The 21,635-nt window shown below is 40.3% G+C and overlaps 1 protein-coding gene across 2 annotated transcripts; it reads right to left on the bottom strand.

The window, feature by feature from the left end:
• Positions 1-614: 614 nt before the first annotated feature.
• Crz (Corazonin) lies at positions 615-21,590 on the bottom strand. Of its 2 annotated transcripts, none has more exons than XM_071688651.1 (4): positions 19,522-21,590; positions 3,943-4,037; positions 2,606-2,745; positions 615-2,455 (listed from the first exon to the last, which is right to left on the bottom strand). In XM_071688651.1, the coding sequence occupies exons 2-4, from the start codon at positions 4,034-4,036 to the stop codon at positions 2,345-2,347; spliced, it is 345 nt and encodes a 114-aa protein (XP_071544752.1). In that variant the 5' UTR covers position 4,037; positions 19,522-21,590; the 3' UTR covers positions 615-2,344. The 2 variants fall into 2 exon arrangements, with proteins under 2 accessions (XP_071544752.1, XP_071544751.1); XM_071688650.1 differs by lacking the exon at positions 19,522-21,590 and adding an exon at positions 11,651-11,754.
• Positions 21,591-21,635: the final 45 nt, after the last annotated feature.

The raw sequence follows: 21,635 nt of genomic DNA, 5'->3' as shown, positions 1-21,635 counted from the left end.
GATAGAATTTCAGAACATGAGCTCCCCTTAACTTTCCGTTGGAAAGGTGAACCGTACTGTCATGTAGATTATACTTGAAAAATCATAAAGTGGTCATTAATGAAATCGCAGAGAGTTAACCAACCAAGCATACATTCTAAACAGACAGTATTGTTTTTTATGAATACGATACAGCGTGTGATATAAAGATGGTAAAAGTGGCTGAGTTTTAGAAGCGACTGGTTATCATCTGTTTTTTCCTGATGGTCAAGAGTTGCTGTATGTAAGGATTAACAGAACCATCTAGGAATATTTTTCTATGCTGAAGGAAGAAGGAACAACAATGCACTTGTTTATCGTGGAAAGAAACAAAACAAGGTCGTCCTATGAGTACAACATTTATAATGTTTACATAAGTCAACACTTTCTCGATCATAAGGACCATACTGACAGTGAGAGCTTATATGGTGTTATGATTATCCTGAACAGCTGAAGGTGTTTAGGTCGTTTTGATTGATAGGTAATAAAATGATTGCGGTAGACTTAATGATATGGGTAGTGAATAGGCATAGATAAGGCAAGGCATCAAAGACAAGGAAACAAACAAGGTCTTTTTTGTTCAATATATTCTTTATTGATAACTCTCAATCATATAAGTAATACTTGTTAACTTAGAGTTCTTGCGTTTGACGGAGAAATTTAAAACACTATTTTTACAATATAGATGCTAAGAATCCCTTGATTTGAAAATGTGGTAAAAGAAAGAAATTAGGTAATTGGGAGATATATAGTAACCAGCCTCGTTAAGATATAGCCAAAGGATGAATATATAAATATAGTAATATAAGTTTTTCATATGATTCGTAATACTGAAAGCCTGTTAGCTGAGCATACGTTGGGGGTACTTTTCTATGCATATTTGTGTTGTATTAATCTGTCGTATGTCTGTAACAGTCATAATTTACAGTTATGGACTCTTCCTCCAGCTAAGATACTTGCATGACTTTTGAATATCTGTTCAAACAGAACACTGGCAGAATTTCTCCAAATACGTTTATAAAGATTCATTTACGCCTTCAATGCAAAATCTGTGAGAACACCAAGCGAGTACTTAAGTGATAAATCTTTCACCAGTTGAAGATATTCAACATGTATTGATATCGTAGGTTAGCTACTGAACATAGACATCTTATCATTCGCTATTAAATCATCCAGAACAGATCTGAAACGGAGTTATGTCTTCATGTAGCCAAGTTACTATACATATTACCGACAATCAATAACGCATTTTCTCCGATGAATCAATAAGGTAAATATATTCAATAAGGTTAGTTTTACAGATCCCAGATCCTACACAGTGTCCACACATTCATAAGCACCTCACTGTCCACAGTTCCTGTATCGTACCTAACATCAAAGTTCTAATATATACAGATGTTGTCCTGGTAAGATAAGTGAAGCCATACGAGAAACATCCCTGACCGTCTTCACTCTAAATCAGGTCAGGGGACATCAGCAGATCTTTGATCAAAAAAAGGGGACAAAAAAGTTGGATGATATCACAAATAATGAAATCATATCTGTCTTTATAAACTTTCTGGTCTATACCTTCCTTCTACACTTCTGTTATACTGGTGTATACTCTGTCCTCCTCACTACAGAGTATACTGGTATACTGTCGTTTTTTAAAGTGTATTATTTCCTTTGGTATACCCCTAACATACTTTGCCATGTCCGTGTGGTCTGTTCATATATTCTGAGGATCAGCGAAAATCACCAATATGTCGCAGGTCTGATGTATCAATAAAGTAATTTTCGTTTATGGAATTCTGCTCTTGTTATTCAGTATCTTGTGTCATACTAAGTAGCCCCATTCTGAGCTTTGTCCATGAATGTCTACATATATCATTCCATAGAAAATATTTGGTAGAAATATTAAAAAAGTGGATCATTATGAAGTATAGTAGTTGGGGATTTGTGTCAAATTTGTATATATAAGTTGTACTGAAGATGATTGGATAATGTGAAACAGAAGGTAATAACGTGGATCAGGGTTCAGTTTTATTGTAAATATCTAACCAAAGAGAAGCATCTGTAAACGAAGGATTTAAATATTGAGTCATTTACACCTGCTATTATTTATGGCATCAGCAGTACAAGTTGAGAATCATCAGTACAAAATGATCCATTTTCTTGATATCAGGAAAATGTCAAGTCAGTTTGCATCATCCTTGAAATAACTGGGAATATATTGGAATACTTGTAATTAAGACTCGGAATAATTAGACGATGAGAGTATCACATTCTTCCGCTTGATATATAATTTCTATGGGATCCAGACGGTTTATATAGTCTAGGTAGGGGGTTACTTTTCGGCGTAGTACTCGTCCTCGCCGCCAGGGGAGACTCCGGCGCTGCTGGCCTTCAGGAGGGCGTTGAGTCCCGCCTCCAAGGCATCTAGTCGCTCGTCCATGGTCTGCAGGAATAAATATGTCTGAAGTTACTCTTTATGCATTTCTTCTATCATATATAAATCGTTGCCAGTGGTATGTATATAAATATATATAAATTACTATGTAAAGAAATAGGGTAAGACGTGAACTGGGAGAAGGGAGGTTTGGCTGACCTTAGGAAGGATGTGGGAGGATGGGTGAGCTTGTTGCTGGGGCGGGGCGAAGAGGCGGGGCGGGGTGGACAGCAGTTCGGCCACGCCTACCCTCCTCACACCCAGGCTGGGGTCTGACCGCTTACGACCATTCGTCCATCCTGCAGTTGAATGCAAATGAGGTGGGCCAATAAGCTTAGCAATTTCCAAAGTAGTTCGTATTGATGATGAAAGAATTGAAGTAGATTTAAATGCTACGTACATTGAAACCAGGCTATGAAGATTTCTAAATGCCAGAATAGATTAAAGATAGGTTACTGGAATTCTCTGAGACATTATAAAATGAAGGTAAGTTAGGTTCCGTGTAAGGAAGTTAGTTTAAGTTAGATGTAGGGAAGTTGACTAGGTTTTGGTGATAAGAATATAGTGTTGGTATAAGGTTGTATTACATTAGGAAGTTAGTGCTGGTATAAGGCTGTATTAGGTTAGGTTGGCTATGGTACAAGGTTAAGGATGTTAGTCTAATTTGGTTCGTGTTAGGTTTAAATAGATTAAGTGGATGAAGGTATACATGGCGTCCAAATTAAGTGAACATTATACCACTTTCATTACGTCCTTTGTTACGTTCCACACTGCTCAAATGGCACGACCCTTGAGCACAACAGTACGACCCATTTGAGCACAACCGTACGACCTTGGGGTCCCTCAACACGACTCCAAAGGGTCAGGTCAAAGGTTACGCCCACCATACTTACAGGTCGTACTGCTACAGGAAGTCTTAAACTCCTTTTGGATGTTCCAATTTACCACGTAGATGATCTAAAAATGTTCCCTCGTCCTAAATATCATAATGGGAAATTAATTCGATTTTCCCAACGATGAATTTCAATGGCGTACAGCAGGGTAGTTGATAATGCAGGTTCATATAAAGCTTGTGAAGTCTTATGAAGCAATCTACATGTTTGAAAATGTTGAGGAAATACATCCTGACTATGGAAGACTGAAGTGTTTGATCGAGTACCTTTACCGATCGGTAGTAAAGTTATGGTTCACTTTATGAAGAGATATATAATGCTTTATTTTATTCAACTTTATCAATTAAAGTGTGTGGGTAAATTTGTCAAGTAACATGTGTAGTTTTCTGTACGTAAATTTTGTTTGGTTGAACTTTATTAAGTAATGTTTTTCGTGAAGAAATGTGCATCGCCAACTTTATTAAGTAATGTATTCTAAGACAAATAAAGTCGGTCATCTTTAAAGACACCTTGGCTGTCTTTGTTTTCCTACATATGTCCGTGTTTACGTCCCCCCCTCTATCCCCACTTGCTTGTGTGTTTGTTTGTTTGTGCGTGGCTCACCTCTGCTGTACTGGAAGGTCTGTCCGGCAGCCAGGCTTAGGGTGAAGACGACGAGGAAGGCCAGTAGTAGCTGGTGCCTGCTGGATCTCACCATCCTGCACGGGAGAGAAACATAATTTGAAATACGTCACTTGGTAAATGGAGGTCAATATACGGTGGTGTTGTGTGGGCGAGTCTGGTACGGAATGTCGTACGTTAGAGGTGAAGTTAGTCAATGAATACATTTAATGGACGGTAGTAAAGATGATTATGTCTTCATGTTCCTGATAACCGTTGTAGACTCTCTCTCTCTCTCTCTCTCTCTCTCTCTCTCTCTCTCTCTCTCTCTCTCTCTCTCTCTCTCTCTCTCTCTCTCTCTCTCTCTCGTTATTCAAATGTCCCGTTAATCTAATACCATCCCCCACAAAACAACGAGACCAGCTTGATGGCCTGGGGTCTACCATGACAACGTGGACCCCAAATGATAAGAAAACACAACTGGGCCTTGTAAGCTGAACAGATAATCTTAACAATCGTTATGAGTTGTAGAATGTGAGGAGAACCACTCATGGTAGTGTAACCTGAAGGATATTCTCCGTCCTGTTGTGAAAGAAGGTGACAACAGAAAACGAATATATAAACAGTGTGGGGTACTGCAAGGTCTGGTAAATGTCACGTATATCCTCTTCTGTTTATGCCTTGGCCTATAGCTTCACTGGGAATGATTACGAGTGATTACTGTAATCAGTATGAGGCAGGGATTAAGGTCATGAGGTTTGGCTCTAATGCCTTCCGTTCTTCATTATCCCAAAAGTTCTTGTTCATATCACCGACGACTGAGGGCAACTATGATAACCCCGTCCATGACTGGGATTATGAACTGATATCACAGTAGCCTTACCACAGGTCATCGTGTGTAGCACCCGAATCTTGTCTGACATTACGCAACCACCAGAAGAACACACATATGTGCCGCTGGAGGAAATGATCAAGAACTTTAGGAAGTCTTGCAGGTGGAAAGAAGACAATTGAAAAACATTGGATTATCTTAGAGTAGTGTGTGTGTGTGTGTGTGTGTGTGTGTGTGTGTGTGTGTGTGATTTTGTTACCGTTTGTTTCTGGCATATGAGGATTTTAGGTGATTGTAATTGTAATTGTTACACTACGTCGTGGTCCTGCATCAGGGCTGGACTTAGGATGACACTGCCTCAGGATTGGACCTAGGCAAGTGCTGTATAAGGGCTGGACCTAAGATGGTGGTGTTGCCTCAGGGCTGGACCCAGAATGAAGCTGCTTCAAGGCTGGGTTGTCGGTTCAGGGCCGGTCAAGAAGGTTGGAACAAATGAAGCAAATGACCTTCTTGTATATACTAAGTCTTTGAAAGCTCGTCAGAATACCTTACTGGCATAATAAGTTTCTCCACAAAAAAATAAAAAGTTTCGCCACAAAAAAATGATAAGTTTCTCCACAAAAAAAGTATCCTTCACATTTTATCTTATGATTCGAATGAACCACTTCCGAATACTTCAAGCGAACCAGTTCGAAACCCCAACGAAGCTTCGGAGGATCAGAATTCAACAGATATGACTGTGAAAAAGTCGACTGCGTTCTTCTATTGACTTAAGAATTTCTCTCCGGTAAAAGTGGAGAAAATTAGTATTCGCCCGGATGTCATTTGCATATCTGGAAAAGTGTAGATCATTAGCGTATCTCAGGAGATGGGAGAGAGAGAGAGAGAGAGAGAGAGAGAGAGAGAGAGAGAGAGAGAGAGAGAGAGAGAGAGAGAGAGAGAGAGAGAGAGAGAGAGAGAGAGAGAGAGAGAGAGATCGACGGGAGATGAACGAGAAAGAGTTGAGTTGTCATAAATGGCCACGTCACACGGCCTGTGTTTACGGTCAGTCTCTAGCAAATGGTCCTGGACGTCCTTCTGCAGGAGATTAAAGTAGGCTCGCTTGGACTAAACTAGGCTCGGGCAGGTCGCTTGGACTGAGCTAGGCTCGGGCAGGTCGCTTGGACTAAGCTAGGCTCGGGCAGGTCGCTTGGACTAAGCTAGGCTCGGGCAGGTAAGGCTATGTTACTGTGCTAAGCAACGGAAGATTGAAGGAGGTGTTGATGATATATTGATGACAGAGTGATATATTGATATACTGATGAGAAATGGATGATAAAGTGATATACTGATGATATATTGAGGATAAAGTGATATACTGATGATATATTGATGATAAAGTGATATACTGATGATATATTGATGATAAAGTGATATATTGATGATATCTTCATGATAAAGTGATATATTGATATACTGATGAGAAATTGATGATAAAGTGATATCCTGATGATATACTGATGATATAGTGAGTGGAAAGTGGCATGGATGTGTGATTTGAAAGTCAGAGGAACAAGGGCTTATAATGTGGTACAACCCTTAAGCACGACGGCACGACCCTTACTGACGATGGACCTTTAAGTACGCTAGTATAACCCTTACATGTCATGACCTGACCTTTGACCTTTTAAAGGGAATCTGATAAAAACTAACATAGCCAATTACAGTCTACCCGTGTTTATATCTTATACCATCACTCTCATTGGCTAAAGATCACACCAATATCAGCCAATCAGGACCCGAGATAACCAACACAGGGCGCGGAATATGTTCGAGACATGTTTGGGTCGTGTGTTGAACGCGTCAACTCCACGGGAAAATTCCCGGTGAGGAATAATCAGGCGGGGAAATAATTAACACTTCAATGGCTTTTGTTGAATTATTGACGAGGACGAGTGGGCTCCATGTTGGTGGTGGGAGGGCTGAGTTATTCGGGAGGGGGGGGGGGAGTGATACGGAGGGGAACACATCGCACACACACACACACACACACACACACACACACATACACACACACGGGGGGGAGGGGGATTAAACTCCCCCCCCCCCCACCTTCCTTCCTTCGTCTCCCCATACAGTACATAAATAGGTATTTACATCAAGAATAAGTGATAAGTAACTAAGTGACAATAGGCCGGTACTTTACATAAGTATATCATTTCAAGATTTACGTTTCAGTACCCCGGATTTAACTACGTACTTATACTGAAGTAGATTATTGATGATGATGTGTGTATGTTACGTTGCTTTATTTTCTATACAAACGTCTCATTCCACTTCGTGTATTACGTCCTGATGCTCTCCAGTTCTGTGAATTTCTATTTGAATTCCTCTCTTTTCCTTGATTTCATATCAAATTTAAAGTTAACAAACGTAAACATCAGAGGCCATGTTTCGTTCCGTTTCATTCCGTGGCATTCCTCTGTCCCGCGGTGTAAACACTGTGAAAATCACCAGCTGGTCTACTGATTATTCCCTCAACTTGCCTCTGTCATTGCACTTTTCGCTTCTTTTTCATCCTCTCTTTGGGGGAAATAATCACATTCATTTGTGTGTGTGTGTGTGTGTGTGTGTGTGTGTGTGTGTGTGTGTGTGTGTGTGTGTGTGTGTGTGTGTGTGTGTGTGTTGATGCATATAAGTTACAATAACACGTACGATATCCTTCTATCATTAATTTCCCTTACCCTATTAGTGATGTAGACACTTATATTTCACCAGGAAAATATAACGTGGAACAAACACGAACATAAAGATAGAAGAAATGGCTATATCTTCCAACCCCCCTTTTTCTTTAACTGGATATCGTCCATTTTCTTCAACGATATTTTTTTGTGGTGGGTCCCATTTTTTGTAGTCGTCCCCATTTTTTTTTTGTAATGGAAGACTATTTTAAGTCCTATCATTGCATTAAGATATGGGTTTTGATTTATATGTAGAGATTAACGAGATGGTAAGTAATTGAAATATAAAGTACGGGAATATGTAAAAGAAAAAAAAAAGAAGTACTGAGTTTAAGAGAGGTTGTGCTGCACAGAAATGCAGAAAACGGTGCTAAGCATAAAGGCAAAAAGTGTTCACTGTGAAAGAAAATGATGGGGGTTCTTGCGTGTGGTTACCTTATATTATAAAATTCTATTATAAAAAAGAGAGCAATTTGAGCGGTAAAGTCGTACTAACTGTGCGTCATTGTGACGAAATTAGATTTTCCTTTCCGTAAGCGAGGGAATAAGAGACGAAAACAAGTGAAGACGGCTCCCGGCAGCATAGTTTGAGAGCATTGTATTGTCCCGTGTGAGGTGACGGAGGCCCATCTATTGTTTCCCCTCCGGCCAGACGTGATCCTCTTTTGTTTCCTCAACATGGCGACCAATTTTAGCGCCTTTTTTTTTTTTTTTTTAAATTCATGCAACTCTGTTGCCTCCTTTTCCTGGTGGGATCTAAGTCTCTTATTCTGTCTAATTATCATTTTTTTATTTATATAATTGTTGTTGTTGCAGGAGACGAGTAATCAAATGGTGCTTAAGCTGACGCTAAGTATAAACAGGAAGCGATTGTCTCGCAATTATAATTTTTATCAGCGAATTCTTTGCACCGCCATGTTGGTAAATCCCCTCCTGTGCTGGGCAAAGGTGTTAATCCTACTTTAAATCCTTCGCGGATTAGGATTTTGTAACATTTCTTAGAGGTAATTTTTGATATAGTGATGGTGATAGTGAGTGTGATGGTGACAAGTGTTCATGAAAGTGTTATACTTGTGATGGTGATGATTTACGATAATGAGCGGGTATGGTGACTGGTTAAGGTGATGGTAAGTGATGGTGATGGTGAGTGATAATGATACCAGTGATGTTGATAGAGGTTAAGACGATGGTGATAGTGAGGGTCAGTGGTGATGGTGCCAGAGGTGAAGATGATAATGAGTGATGGTGATGTTGGCTATGGTTAATGATGATGGTGGTACAATGAGTGATAGTGATCATGACGTGGTCATGATGGTGATAGTGACAGTAGTGAAGAGAACATGGTGATAATGACGAAGGTGATAGTGATATGCATGAGTTAGGGATAAAAAGAAAAATACAATAATGATTGTGATACAAGTAAAATTGATAGTGACAGCACGACAGGTACAACCCTTGAACACGACGGTACAACCCTTGAACACACACACACACACACACACACACACACACACACTCTCTCTCTCTCTCTCTCTCTCTCTCTCTCTCTCTCTCTCTCTCTCTCTCTCTCTCTCTCTCTCTCTCTCTCTCTCTCTCTCTATCTCTCTCTCTCTCTCTCTCTCTCTCTCTCTCTCTCTCTCTCTCTCTCTCTCTCTCTCTCTCTCCCAAACCACCAGAGGTGGGTACCTGGGTAATGTGTGTGTGTGTGTGTGTGTGTGTGTGTGTGTGTGTGTGTGTGTGTGTGTGTGTGTGTGTGTGTGTGTGTGTCTGGGAGACAATTTGTGTGGAGGGTCGTGTAGAGGCACTGGTGGCTGGCTGGGAGCAGCGTACCTGAGGTAGTGGGAGATGAGATCGCTGGAGTGGTGTAGAGTGAGGGAGAGAACAGCTGTCCAAGTGGAACGAACCCACTGTAGTCATAAGGTTAACAAGTGGAGGAGCGTTCGGCCTACGGGCACCCCTGGAGTTGATGACGAGTTTTGAAGTACATTATGCAGAAGTTTTAACCAATAATTGCAAGATGGTAGAGAATGTTCAAGAGATAAGGGGCCCATCAGTGTATATATCCCTCCCCGTACAGTGTATATATCCCTCCCCGTACGGTGTATAAACCCTCCCCGTACAGTGTATAAACCCCCCGTACAATGTATAACCTTCCCCGTACAGTGTATAAATCTTCCTCGTACAGTATATAAACCTTCCTCGTACAGTGTATAAATCTTCCTCGTACAGTATATAAACCTTCCTCGTACAGTGTATAAACCCTCCCCGTACAGTGTATAAACCCCCGTACATGTATATACCCCCGCACAGCGTATAAACCTTCTTCGTACAGTGTATAAACCCTCCCCGTACAGTGTATAAACCCCCGTACAGTGTATAAACCCTCCCCGTTCAGTGTATAAAATCCTCCCCATACAATACAAACAAGTAGTCACAATATGTAATCATCAACACACATGCACACCTGAATTACATTAAGACCTGTATAAGGTAATTCTCCAAGGTAATCCTTGCTCACTTTTAGGCAAAATATAACCACCAAGTCTCACACGATGAAGGCATTATCTCAGTAATATTCTTAATGGGAAATTTACATCGTTTGTTGCTGTTCTCATTAACAAAATGTACCACCATGAATTGCTCTTCCCTGAGACTAGACCGAAAATAAAATATATTTCTTTTCTTCATACTTCTTTAAGGGTTTGTTGTGGAGTTTTACGTGCTGACGTTATAAACATTTTTAAAAATTCATATTTTTTTTTGCTGTTGGAAATGATGTAAGTCTTATGGAGTTGTTTGTAAGTTTATATTGTCATTGTAAGAATGTTTTCTGTTACTGGAATTATAACAAATGGTATGGATTTCCTCGTTACATCGGCGTTACTATAGTTGTAAGAAATGTTATTGATTGTTTGTTTGTAACATAAGGTGTTGTCAGAGCAGCCTAGCTGAAGATTGGTGGCCAATCGTTACGTCACCTTAGAAATAATGATAATGATAATGATAACAAAAATAATAATAATAATAATAATAATAATAATAATAATAATAATAATAATAATAATAATAATAATAATAATAATAATAATAATAATAATAATAATAATAATAATAATAATAATAATAATGATAATAATAATAATGATAATAATAATGATAATAATAATACCACAACTACTGATAATAATAATAATAATAATAATAATAATAACAATAATAATAATAATAATAATAATAATAATAACAAGATTAATGATGATAATAATAATAAAAATAATGATAATAACTTACGTTCACATAAGCAGCAGAATTTAGTTCAGAGCTGAAAAAAATATGTAACATCACTGCAGCCATCACCACGACCAACAAACCCAGCATGACCATCAAAGTCATCATCATCATCATGACCTTCCCTTCTCCCATGTTGTCAGTCTCGGTCAGCCAGACCTAGCCAGACCTAGCCAGAAGGCTTAGCTTGACCAGTCCTAACCCTAGCCCTAGCTTTAGACCCCTAGGACCAAGGTCTTAACAGTAAGCCAAGTTTTATTTAAATGATCCCACGAAGATTTAACATCCTGATACTTGTTAATAAAAAAAAAGTTGTTCACTTTGACCTGGTTCATTACTTTTAACGTAAGTTAACCGTCGCTCGTGCGTCATGCAATCGACTTTTTCTACTTCTGACACGTTCTTATCTTCATATTATCTATTGATCCCTCGGATAGATAGATAGACTCACTGAAAAAAGAAGAAAAAAAAAGTGATTCCTTGTAGTCTAGTTACAAAAATGTCTCCAAATTTGATATGAAATACAAAATGGCTTCGTTGGTGTCCAATAAAAATTTTAATCCACAATTTCGATTCGCAGACGGAAAGCAGCAGGTCAAGTTGGTGGTCTTGGATATTTGATTAAGACTTATCTAATGTTAATGTTAACGATAGTTATTATATAGAGTTATAACTAGTTATAGAGTTATTTGTTTCTTAATTATTATAGCTTCTCACGTATGAAAATACCGAGTGGTAAGTTTGTAAATATAAATTGAGTCTGTCTGTTATATATGTATGTAAATAATCACTCTGGCTAGTCGACAATACACGTATTATATCACATTACGAAGCACAGGCTCTATATGGAGCAGGTTACAGCCCAACTCACATGAGTGTCGGGTGAAGGAGGAGTACGGTAGTGGAGGTGGAGAGCGAGGGGTATGGTCGGCTGGCGCGCTGCTGCCGGTCTGAGGCAACCACACCACCAGAACCGCCTTATATACCCCCAGCCCATCACCTGTTCCCTCCGCCCAGCGTCCACACACCTCCACCCACCGTCATCACCACTCGTCCGCCCACTCCACCCACACAGGTCTTGCCCATTGACACTCCTGTAGGAGCCGAGGACGTTAGCTGGGTCATTTTCATCTGAAGGAGAAGAATGTAAATCAAATCAAACCAACACACAACACAAACCCAAACTACAGCATTTTTTAACTACTTTTACAAACGTTTTTACTGTGTATAGGACACGGGAGTATTATATGTAAACCTTTGAAAGAATAGTTTACATAAATAGGTATACTTTGGTAATAGTTTACTATTGAGACGAAGAAAATATTACTTTAATTACATAGATCATTGATATAGCTAATTAAATGCCAATCTTTGTATTTTTCCTCATTCACGTCAAAGAGATAATCAAAAATAAAAAATCTCTGTTGATAGAGGTATGAATAATAACATTAGATATCTCTTGATGATAATCAATCACAAAGTTACTCACAGAAGGGCGCTCACAAAGGCGAGGGGAGACGGAGATGAGCTCCGTCTTGCTTGCTCATGGCAAGACCTAACGACCCCTGTCATTATCATGTGAGAGACACATCAATGTACATGTGTGAGTCGTAAGCTTATTATTTAGTATCATTTCCCAAGAGATAATGTTCTCTCGTACTGAAATTCGCATCAATAAATATTACTTTACTTTTCAGTGTTTTATTACCAAATTGATTTTGTTTTTCTCTTCATTGATTTTGCGTTTATATGATCACAGTTTTCAAGTGACATAGCTCGAAAGATTCAAATATTCGCTAGTTTACATAATTCATGTCTTGTACAAGTGACGCCCCAATACCATCAATTGTTTGTTACATTCATATGCCATGTCTAGAATCATGAAGGTTTACCAAGCGGAGATGGACGATGGAATGGGTAAGTGAGAGGGAGAGAGAGAGAGAGAGAGAGAGAGAGAGAGAGAGAGAGAGAGAGAGAGAGAGAGAGAGAGAGAGTCGTCATTCGACCGGTGTAAATTTACCGACGCGAAGCAGAAAGTCTGCGGGGTTTTCAACCCACGTTAACGTTACTCAAAACCTTAAAAACTCTACGGCTATAGACATTCATGTTTCACTAAGTATAACGTACATTTTTTTTTTTTAGGCAAGAAATGTACATCAAATCATAAATATGTTTTCTTGATCACAGGGAAAATTTTAAAGAATGTTGATGTAATCAAAACACGTGAATTACCTTAATGTAATCATCACTTGTAAAATTCCTTTTCTTGGTCCTTCTGTGACAACTGGCATCAAGTAAAGACTACGATTAGGTATATTTTTTTTCGCCTCTGAGGTCATCACAGGTGTCCTGGTGGTATAGCGCTATCATCCCTCCCAAGCCTCCAGTCATACGCAACTTTTACGCATTTCTTGTAAACTGGGAAAATTTTTGTTCATAAAGATTTACCACATTTTAATCTTGCCCATCCCTCCACACACACTTCTCCTTACATAAGATAGTAATTAGCGTCATAATCAGTTATACAGTAATTAGATTCTGCAATGGATAATCTTATAAAGTCCCCTTTAAATCATTACATGATTTATTAGATGATTTAATACCGTTAATATAACTAAATATAATTATAACAGACAGGAATCACTTCATTCTTTATCCGTGCCCACTTTCGAACTGGATCTACTCGTACTTTTAGAAAGTGATAATACAGGAGAGGAGGACTTTAAGCATTTCCCCTCTCCCTTCCATCCCTCCTCTTTGTCACCCCTGCCCATTCGAAAGGACGACAATTCTGCTGGTAGAATATAGTAATCAAATATGTGTTTTATTCTTATTTAAAGTATCATTATCCACCATTTATTGCTTTTCCTCAACAACACCGTCAATATGTTCTACGTCTGTTCTCTGTTGATGAATATATTGTAACTTTCTATACGCGCCGTTTTTTAATATAGCGCTATCTAACCATGATTTGACGAGAAAAAAAAACTTTTTGACGTTACGTTTTCTCTTATCAAAGCATGAAAGAAAACGTGGAGCAGGGCGGTCTCAATGTTCGTTACAGCAAGAGCTGTGATGTAATAGGCACTCCCCTGCACCAGAGGTTATAACATTATTAAAGGGACCTGTGTCATATCTCACCTCCTCCTCCTCCTCCTCCCCCTCCAGACAATAATAATGATCCAAGACGAGTATGTGAGAGAGAGAGAGAGAGAGAGAGAGAGAGAGAGAGAGAGAGAGAGAGAGAGAGAGAGAGAGAGAGAGAGAGAGAGAGAATGTGTGTATTGATAATGGCGTTCCTTAAGGCGATACAGTGTGACTCACTGTAACCCTAACTATCTATGTATTTTAGTTACGTTGTTCGAGTATGCGACTGTAATAAATGATGGAAAATTGATGTATGTTATGAAAAATGGTGATAACGGAGAATACATCATACGTCATGTGTACGTGTAAAATTTTGTGAGATGTATGAATTAATTGCTCATTCTCATTTGCAAATTGTCATTACCCCACAGCATGAGTCTTAGACATAGATTGTAAAGACCAATTTACTCAGATGGTGAGGCTCAGACCTTCACAAATGGTTATTTTCTTGTTGAAATTTGGCTTTGTTTTACATTCTGTACTAAATCCATATTTTTCGTCCTCGGTACTTGATCAATGGGCATTTCTAATTCTCTATAATCAGCAATTGAAAAAAAAATGTGTTATTCAACTTTTCTGTCGATCAGATTAGAAAACTGAGTCATATTGTAGGTTATTGTTGATAGATAATGGTGTATTACTGGTGCTAGTATTCCTTCAATCTTATTAACTTTAGCCAAACGGCAAACATCTCATGATGTCTGCACCATCAGGAGCCAAAATGAACCATACGTTATCTTTTTACGTTAACAGAATCAAAAATGAACCATACATTATCTTTTTACGTTATCAGAAGCCAAAATGAACCATACGTTATCTTTCAACGTTATCAAGAGCCGAACTGAACCATACGTTATCTTTCTACGTTATCAGAAGCCAAAATAAACCATACGTTATCTTTCTACGTTATCAGAAGCCAAAATAAACCATACGTTATCTTTCTACGTTATCAGAAGCCAAAATGAACCGTACGTTATCTTTCTACGTTATTAGAAGCCAAACTGAACTATACGTTATCTTTCTACGTTATCAGGAGGCAAACTCAACCATACATTATCGTTCTATACCAAGCCTTGCGGCAGAATATGAAGTTTGAAGGTAGATTCATTTCATTCTTTGTTATCTTTCTAATCTAAGCAACGACGCCTTCAATTCCAAGTCCAGTGGGAGGAACTGACGAATGATACTGTTGGCAGCCAGTGGGATGGACTGACGAATGATATTGTTGGCAGCCAGTGGGAGGAACTGACGAATGATATTGTTGGCAGCCAGTGGAAAATACTAATTAACGGATGATGCTGGTGGTTAGCTGGTGGGAAATGGTAATTCACGATATTAATGAGAGTTTGTGGCAAATACTACCTAATGGATGATCTTGGTGGCAGCGGTGTTTGAACCATTGCTAGTTCGACATTCCAGTATATCACATTGGCGGTTGGCGCTATGCGGTCTCATTCCCTTCTGGTATAGCGTCTCTAAGATGTTGTGTCTGTATTAGGTTATCAATTTCCCGTTACAAGACTAAAAGGAAGTCATGTGATGGCGGAAGGTTTTGAAAGGTAGCGGTGTTATTTATGGTCAATAACCTCACTTTTACCCCTGGGGTGACAAGATCCAGGGTGTGTTTGTGTATATGACTGAGAGTGTACATATGTATGATTTCATATGTGTATGTGAATACCTAGGATGGCTGTGGGCTGACTCCGCGCCAAGGATTCGAACCTGAGCTGGCCCATCTGTGGATCATGGTCAGCAACGCTAACCATCAAAACCACTCACCATTTTCTCAGTCATCTGCATTTTCGTAAAACATTATCAAATCACTTCTGTCTGTCCAACTGTCAGATTTCCTATAAAACGAAGTACTTAGTTAAATGACGTACTGTAATACTGTTAAGTATAGGAAGTGTCTGTATTTTGCGTTTTCTTTGGATGGTTCCTCAAAGACGATATTTTGCCCCCGACTGCGTTAAGATGTGAGTCCTGATCGTCAATGTGGACCACAGGTGTTTAGTGTTGCTCTCGACATGACGGCTCTGGGAGGTGCTCGCTGACCCCATACCTGCCTTCCCTTGACACCTGCCGACCCCTCACACCTGGCTACACTCCCCCGGGAGAACAGTAAACTCCAGGGTTCACACAAATCCTGGTAAAAAAAACTCGTCTTTTGAGGAGTTTTTGGCGCATCTCTTACGCGCGGCGCGATCGGTTACGGTAAGAGGAGGAATCACGTTTTCTTCAGCGTATATCACCGTTTTCTGTACGGATTACCACATCAATTCTGACGTATTCTTAATTCTATATTTAATCTTACAAATACATTTTTTGTCGATTTCTTTTTATCATCACCTCTTTAAATCGTGTACAACTATGTCGTATAATCCTAAAAGAACTTTTACATAGAACTTCACAGTGTTATTGCAGAGTTATTCTATAAGAAATGTACGGCCAGCTGTCTCGTTAGTTAGAAATGCTATTTTAAAGTGGTACGCCTGTGTGGTTCTCGACTGGTTGTGGGAAACGGAGTTCTTGGTTTTATGTTACTCTATCCTTAAACGCTTGGGAGCAGGGCGGTACGGCCCTTGAGCACGACGGTACGGCCCTTGAGCACGACGGTACGACCCTTGAGCACGACGGTACGACCCTTGAGCACGACGGTACAACCTTTGAGCACGACGGTGCGACCCTTGAGTACGACGGTACGACCCTTGAGCACGACGGTACGACCCTTAAGCACAACGGTGCGACCCTTGAGCACGACAGTACGACCCTTGAGCACGACGTTACGATCTTGCGCACAACGGTACGACCCTTGAGCACGACGGAACGACTCGCTTTGTATCATACCAAGACTTTTGACTTTACCATTAAAGGTCAGGTCAAAGACTAGTCCCTCATACTCATGGGTCGTACCGTCGTGTTCAGAGGCGTGCAGTCGTGCATCGTCATAATACTGTCGTACCCAAGGGTCGTACAGTGGGTCTCTAGAGATCTAAGTAAACAAATGTTAAAATTGAACCCGAAAACATGGTGGAAGGTGTAGTCCCAGCTACCTCAAGCTGGTACCATTATATCAACACTGTATTCACCATCATGCAGTATACAACGCGAGATACAACATACATGGGTGTTGTATGAGGGCGTGGCAGTAGGTCGAGAGCGAATATCTTCCATGAAGTGTCGCGATCTCACCATAAGGTTTTCTCAAGACACCAAATATCATCAGAAAATTCCATGACACTCCAAGTCTTGTGGGAAAACTTTAAATTCCTTTGACATATAGGCAGTCAGGGATGCGCGGTGGTATTTTCAGGGCGCGTGTGGCAATGGCTGAAGCAGACTAGTGCTACCAGGAAACATCTTTGATCATCAGATGTGGGCGGACTGTGTCTCCACGCGTCAGAACACGAGGGAAAAACACACGACCTCGGAGTCACGTGGAGGCACCACCACCACGACCCTTACGAGGACCTACGAGACGCAGACGCTCACCTGGAGACGTAAACCAGTACAGGAAGGGGTTGGGTGGGGGGTGGGGGGTGCTACAGACGAAAGGCTGGCTGGGGAACAGACGTGGTGGCTGATGGGCGGGTGTGTAAAGTCAGGTCTGACAAGAGTTTTCGGACGCCTGTCGAAGACCTGAACGGGTCAACAAGACCTTGGGCAAGTTCACTTGGTCGGGTCCACACACACACACACCCAAACATATAGCATCCCTGACAATCAACCTCCCGTAAGATGAGGATAAAAGATGAGGAAAGTGATCACGTATCTGCCGGTATGTCGTTCACTTCCACGACTCGTAACTAGCAAACTGCTTGATTGATCATGTACGGGGCGAGACAAGGACGCCAGCCGCAGCTCCTGGCTGGCGCTCTGGCCGGCACCAGTGCGGCGTTTGGGGCGACCTGATCGCCGTCTGCTGGAGAACCTCAGGGAAATATGTGTATTCATGATCTTATTTGAGGCTGGGAGGGGAGCGGAGGGGCTTGTCGTCCCGCAAGGAGACAGCGTAGCACATGTGAAGGGGTGTGGTCAGGTGGGAGGGTCGTGTGGTGCAGCCTAGTCAGGTTAATTACCTATTTGTACTTTAATAACATATATACAGAACGATGAATTCACTTAATATATTGTTCACCAAATGATCAGCAGTATAATGCAACTGTATGGCAACCACTGTGATATATATATATATGTAAGTTTGCTACGGGGATAATCAAGATGGATAATTAAGACATAAATGAGGACGTTTACAAGTACGTGTGCGTTGCTGAGTACCGCAGTCTTCCTCCTACAGTGACTTCCGCAAAAATGACCAATGACACGTATGCCTTCCTAATGATCTTACGTCAGGCAGTGGTGCGAGCTAAGTACGTAGTTAGCGGGTGTGGCGATGCGTATACCGGGGACCGAGGCAGTGTACTGGGAGTTGAGGCTGGTGTACCGGGGACCGAGGCAGTGTACTGGGAGTTGAGGCTAGTGTACCGGGGACCGAGGTAGTGTACTGGGGTCTGAGGCTAGTATAATGGTGGCTGAGGCTAGTGTACTGGGATCGAGGCCAGTTTACCGAGTACCGGACTGGGAACACAGACTCCCACTCCTCCTTTCCACTTAGATTTGTCTAAGCTTCTGGGGTGGAATCAGGTAATTCTGGTGTAGGGGTGTGAGGAAGACATGAGGGGGAGCAAAACACAAGACAGTAGCCACATAATAAAACAGGGGTATATTACTATCCATAATTTCATGCTGGCAAGGAAAACTGACGCGAACAGTAATCAATTTAACAGCATTTAAAACTACATCAGTAAAAATCAGTCATTTCGGTGATAATAAGATTTCAAATAGTAGAACTTCATCATTATATCTTTTATATATTAAAGAAGCGTCGTAATTTTATAAAATATAAGAAAAACATCTACATATTACTACTAGCAGGAACTGCTTCGCTATGTAAATTATATAGAGAAGAATCCAAAGGCTATCCATGACTATTTCTTCCCACTTAGAAAAAATAAAATCTTGCTTGACAATTAAAAAAAAAGTTAATTGTGCGGTAATTGTTACTGTGGCCCTTTGAGAATGATCAAACCCCTTCCTACGTAAGAGCATGGCAGTGTGTGTAATGCGTGAGGATGGGTGAAAATTGCCTCGCTTAAAGACGTCAGGCAAGTGCTGGATCTGGGTCAAAATGCCCGACCACCTCCCTGAAGTCCCAAGGACACGATAGGGATTGGGAATCCCTAAAGGGATTGCCAGCTACCCAACGTAACCAAAGCGACTTGAAACTGACGGTGGCAAAAGCAGGCAGTCGGAACTCTAACCCCCAACTACGAAACAACGTTGTTATAAACGAACTAACAGCAATACGAACCTAACCAGTTAGGCCCCTAACCTCTGGCCCATAAACCCAAGTGTAAGAGGAGTACCGAACGTAAAGAAAAATGACATTAAAAGGGAAGTAAACACTGGGATAAACAGCGAGGGTCCCAGCACAGGAGATAGGGGAGTAGACGCGATTTCATCACTAATAATCAAGTCCTATATAGAGAACAAGGAATCACCATAAATCCTGTTATTCCCAGGCAAAACACTCACCGGTAAGAGGAGAAAAGCGAAATGAAGCGGAGAAAACTTCACGAGGCATTCTTTTAAGTGAAGAGGAACACACCACATCTTCCAAGACCTGGGAAGCAAATGAGGACACCCATGGTCACACACACCGACTGACGTACGTTCTCTGTCATGCGCGGGAAACGACAGAAAATGGAATTACGGTTCTAATGTAGTTCTTTCCCTACACTATTTTTTTTTAATAAGCAAGTTTAGTATAGCCTATTCTTGTATCAGCAAGTATAGGGGGTTCCCATTTCTCCACTTAGATGGGGATTTGGGTAACTTAATGAACATATACAATAGTTCAGACCAACAAATAGAAATAGTGTTTTCAATTATTTAACCCTCGTAGTGTAGAGCAAATGGTAGTCTTGAAGGATAGCCGTTTACTTATTACTTGAGGATCCGGGTTCAAGTCACGAGGTGTTAACTGATAAATCATCGGGTCACTTCTATTTATCTATATAAGCTGTGTATGGCAGTGTACCTTGGTAAGCCACCCATAGTTTACATTAAATGGAATAAAACTATTGGCAATTTATAGTACAAACACTCGGCTAATGGTCGTATTGTTAATGGCTTTTCGAACACCCACATTACCCAGACCTTTCACGGGCTAATCAGCTAAAGCTATCTGAAGGTAATTACCATTTCACTGAGTTAATTTACTGCTCTGCTTATATACTGTCAATGAGCTCGATATTCCAGCAGCCAGCTAGCGAGGAGGATCAGGGAAAATTTAACACCTGATTGGAAACAGCTTGAAGCTTAAAGAGCCGTGCCAATTATCAGACGGCGTTCTGCCTTAATTAATATAGTTGCCGAAGTGAAATGGAATTTTGTTGCCAGAATTAGCTCTCCTGCTGTGTGAGGGGAAAGGTGACAATGTACCAGTTGTGTAACGGGAGAAAGCAGTGTTGTCAGTTGTGTGACGGGATAGTGTTGACATTAGACAGATAATGTAACTGGATAATGCAGTGTTATCAGTTATGCGCAGAAAACAGATGCCAATGTTGCTGTAGTGTAACAAAATGAAACGCAGCGGTGCCAGTAGTGTAACAGGAGAAATGGAAATGTTGTGCATAGCGCAACAGGAGGGAAACTAGTGTTACCAGTAGTATAACAGGGCAGAAGTCAGTGTTGCCAGTAATGAAACAGTGCCAGTAATGAAGCAGTGTTACAAGGGTAGTGCAGATTTGCTTTAAAATCTACAATTAGGTCATGTATTTCATGTTGACGAAGACACTGTGTTCTAAATCTTATATCTTGTTTGAGGACCATTAAACCCTGAAATCAAGCTGTCCCTAAACCTATACATTCTATATACTGGTTAAATTTTTCAGGCTGAACATGATTGTTGTGTTGAAATGTTACATGCTTAATATATTTCATGATCAAGTTGATTCATACCTTTCTCTGTGTGTTGGCCCTGTGAAGCACTAAACACACATCAAATACATAAACAACTTATATATAGAAATGAAAATGAAAACTAAAATACAAGGAAACAATACAACAGACAATATAGGAGACTAAAAAGGTTGGATATACTCATGCATCATATTGAAGGCTTTCCAGTATATGATATTGTTCCTAGTCATTCAAATACAAGAACTACAGCAGTTTGTACATTGTTTACTGCTGCTAAAATCTTTTAATTTTTTGTTTGCCTGCAGTTACCTGTTTGCAATAGGGATCAATTTCTCCAACTCTTATTCCTGGTTTTTATATTTTTCGTTGCCTTCATCACTTATTCTATTTGCCACAGTAAAATTGCTATAAGTATTTTCTCCCACTTACTTTATAAATTAATTTGCTTGCTTTTTTGTTGAATCCATTAGTTACAAGGTTCATTCTGTATAAAATACTGCATTGTATCTTCATCAATTCTATAAACTAAAATTTGCAGTCTGGTCTCTCTTTGATCTTCCATCAAGCACTTCTCTTTGTATTCCTAAGTAGGGAGACCACCCCAGTCATGTACAGTCTAATTAGGTGTAAGTATATGATAAGTATCTTCTTAAACATCTTGATCATGTACCTCCATATTCAACAATGTCCTAAGTGTGGTTTGCACCAAACATAGCCATTCTAAT

Source organism: Panulirus ornatus, chromosome 46, assembly GCF_036320965.1.
Source record: "Panulirus ornatus isolate Po-2019 chromosome 46, ASM3632096v1, whole genome shotgun sequence".
NCBI lineage: Eukaryota > Metazoa > Arthropoda > Malacostraca > Decapoda > Palinuridae > Panulirus > Panulirus ornatus.
This window is presented reverse-complemented; position numbering and strand designations above follow the sequence as displayed.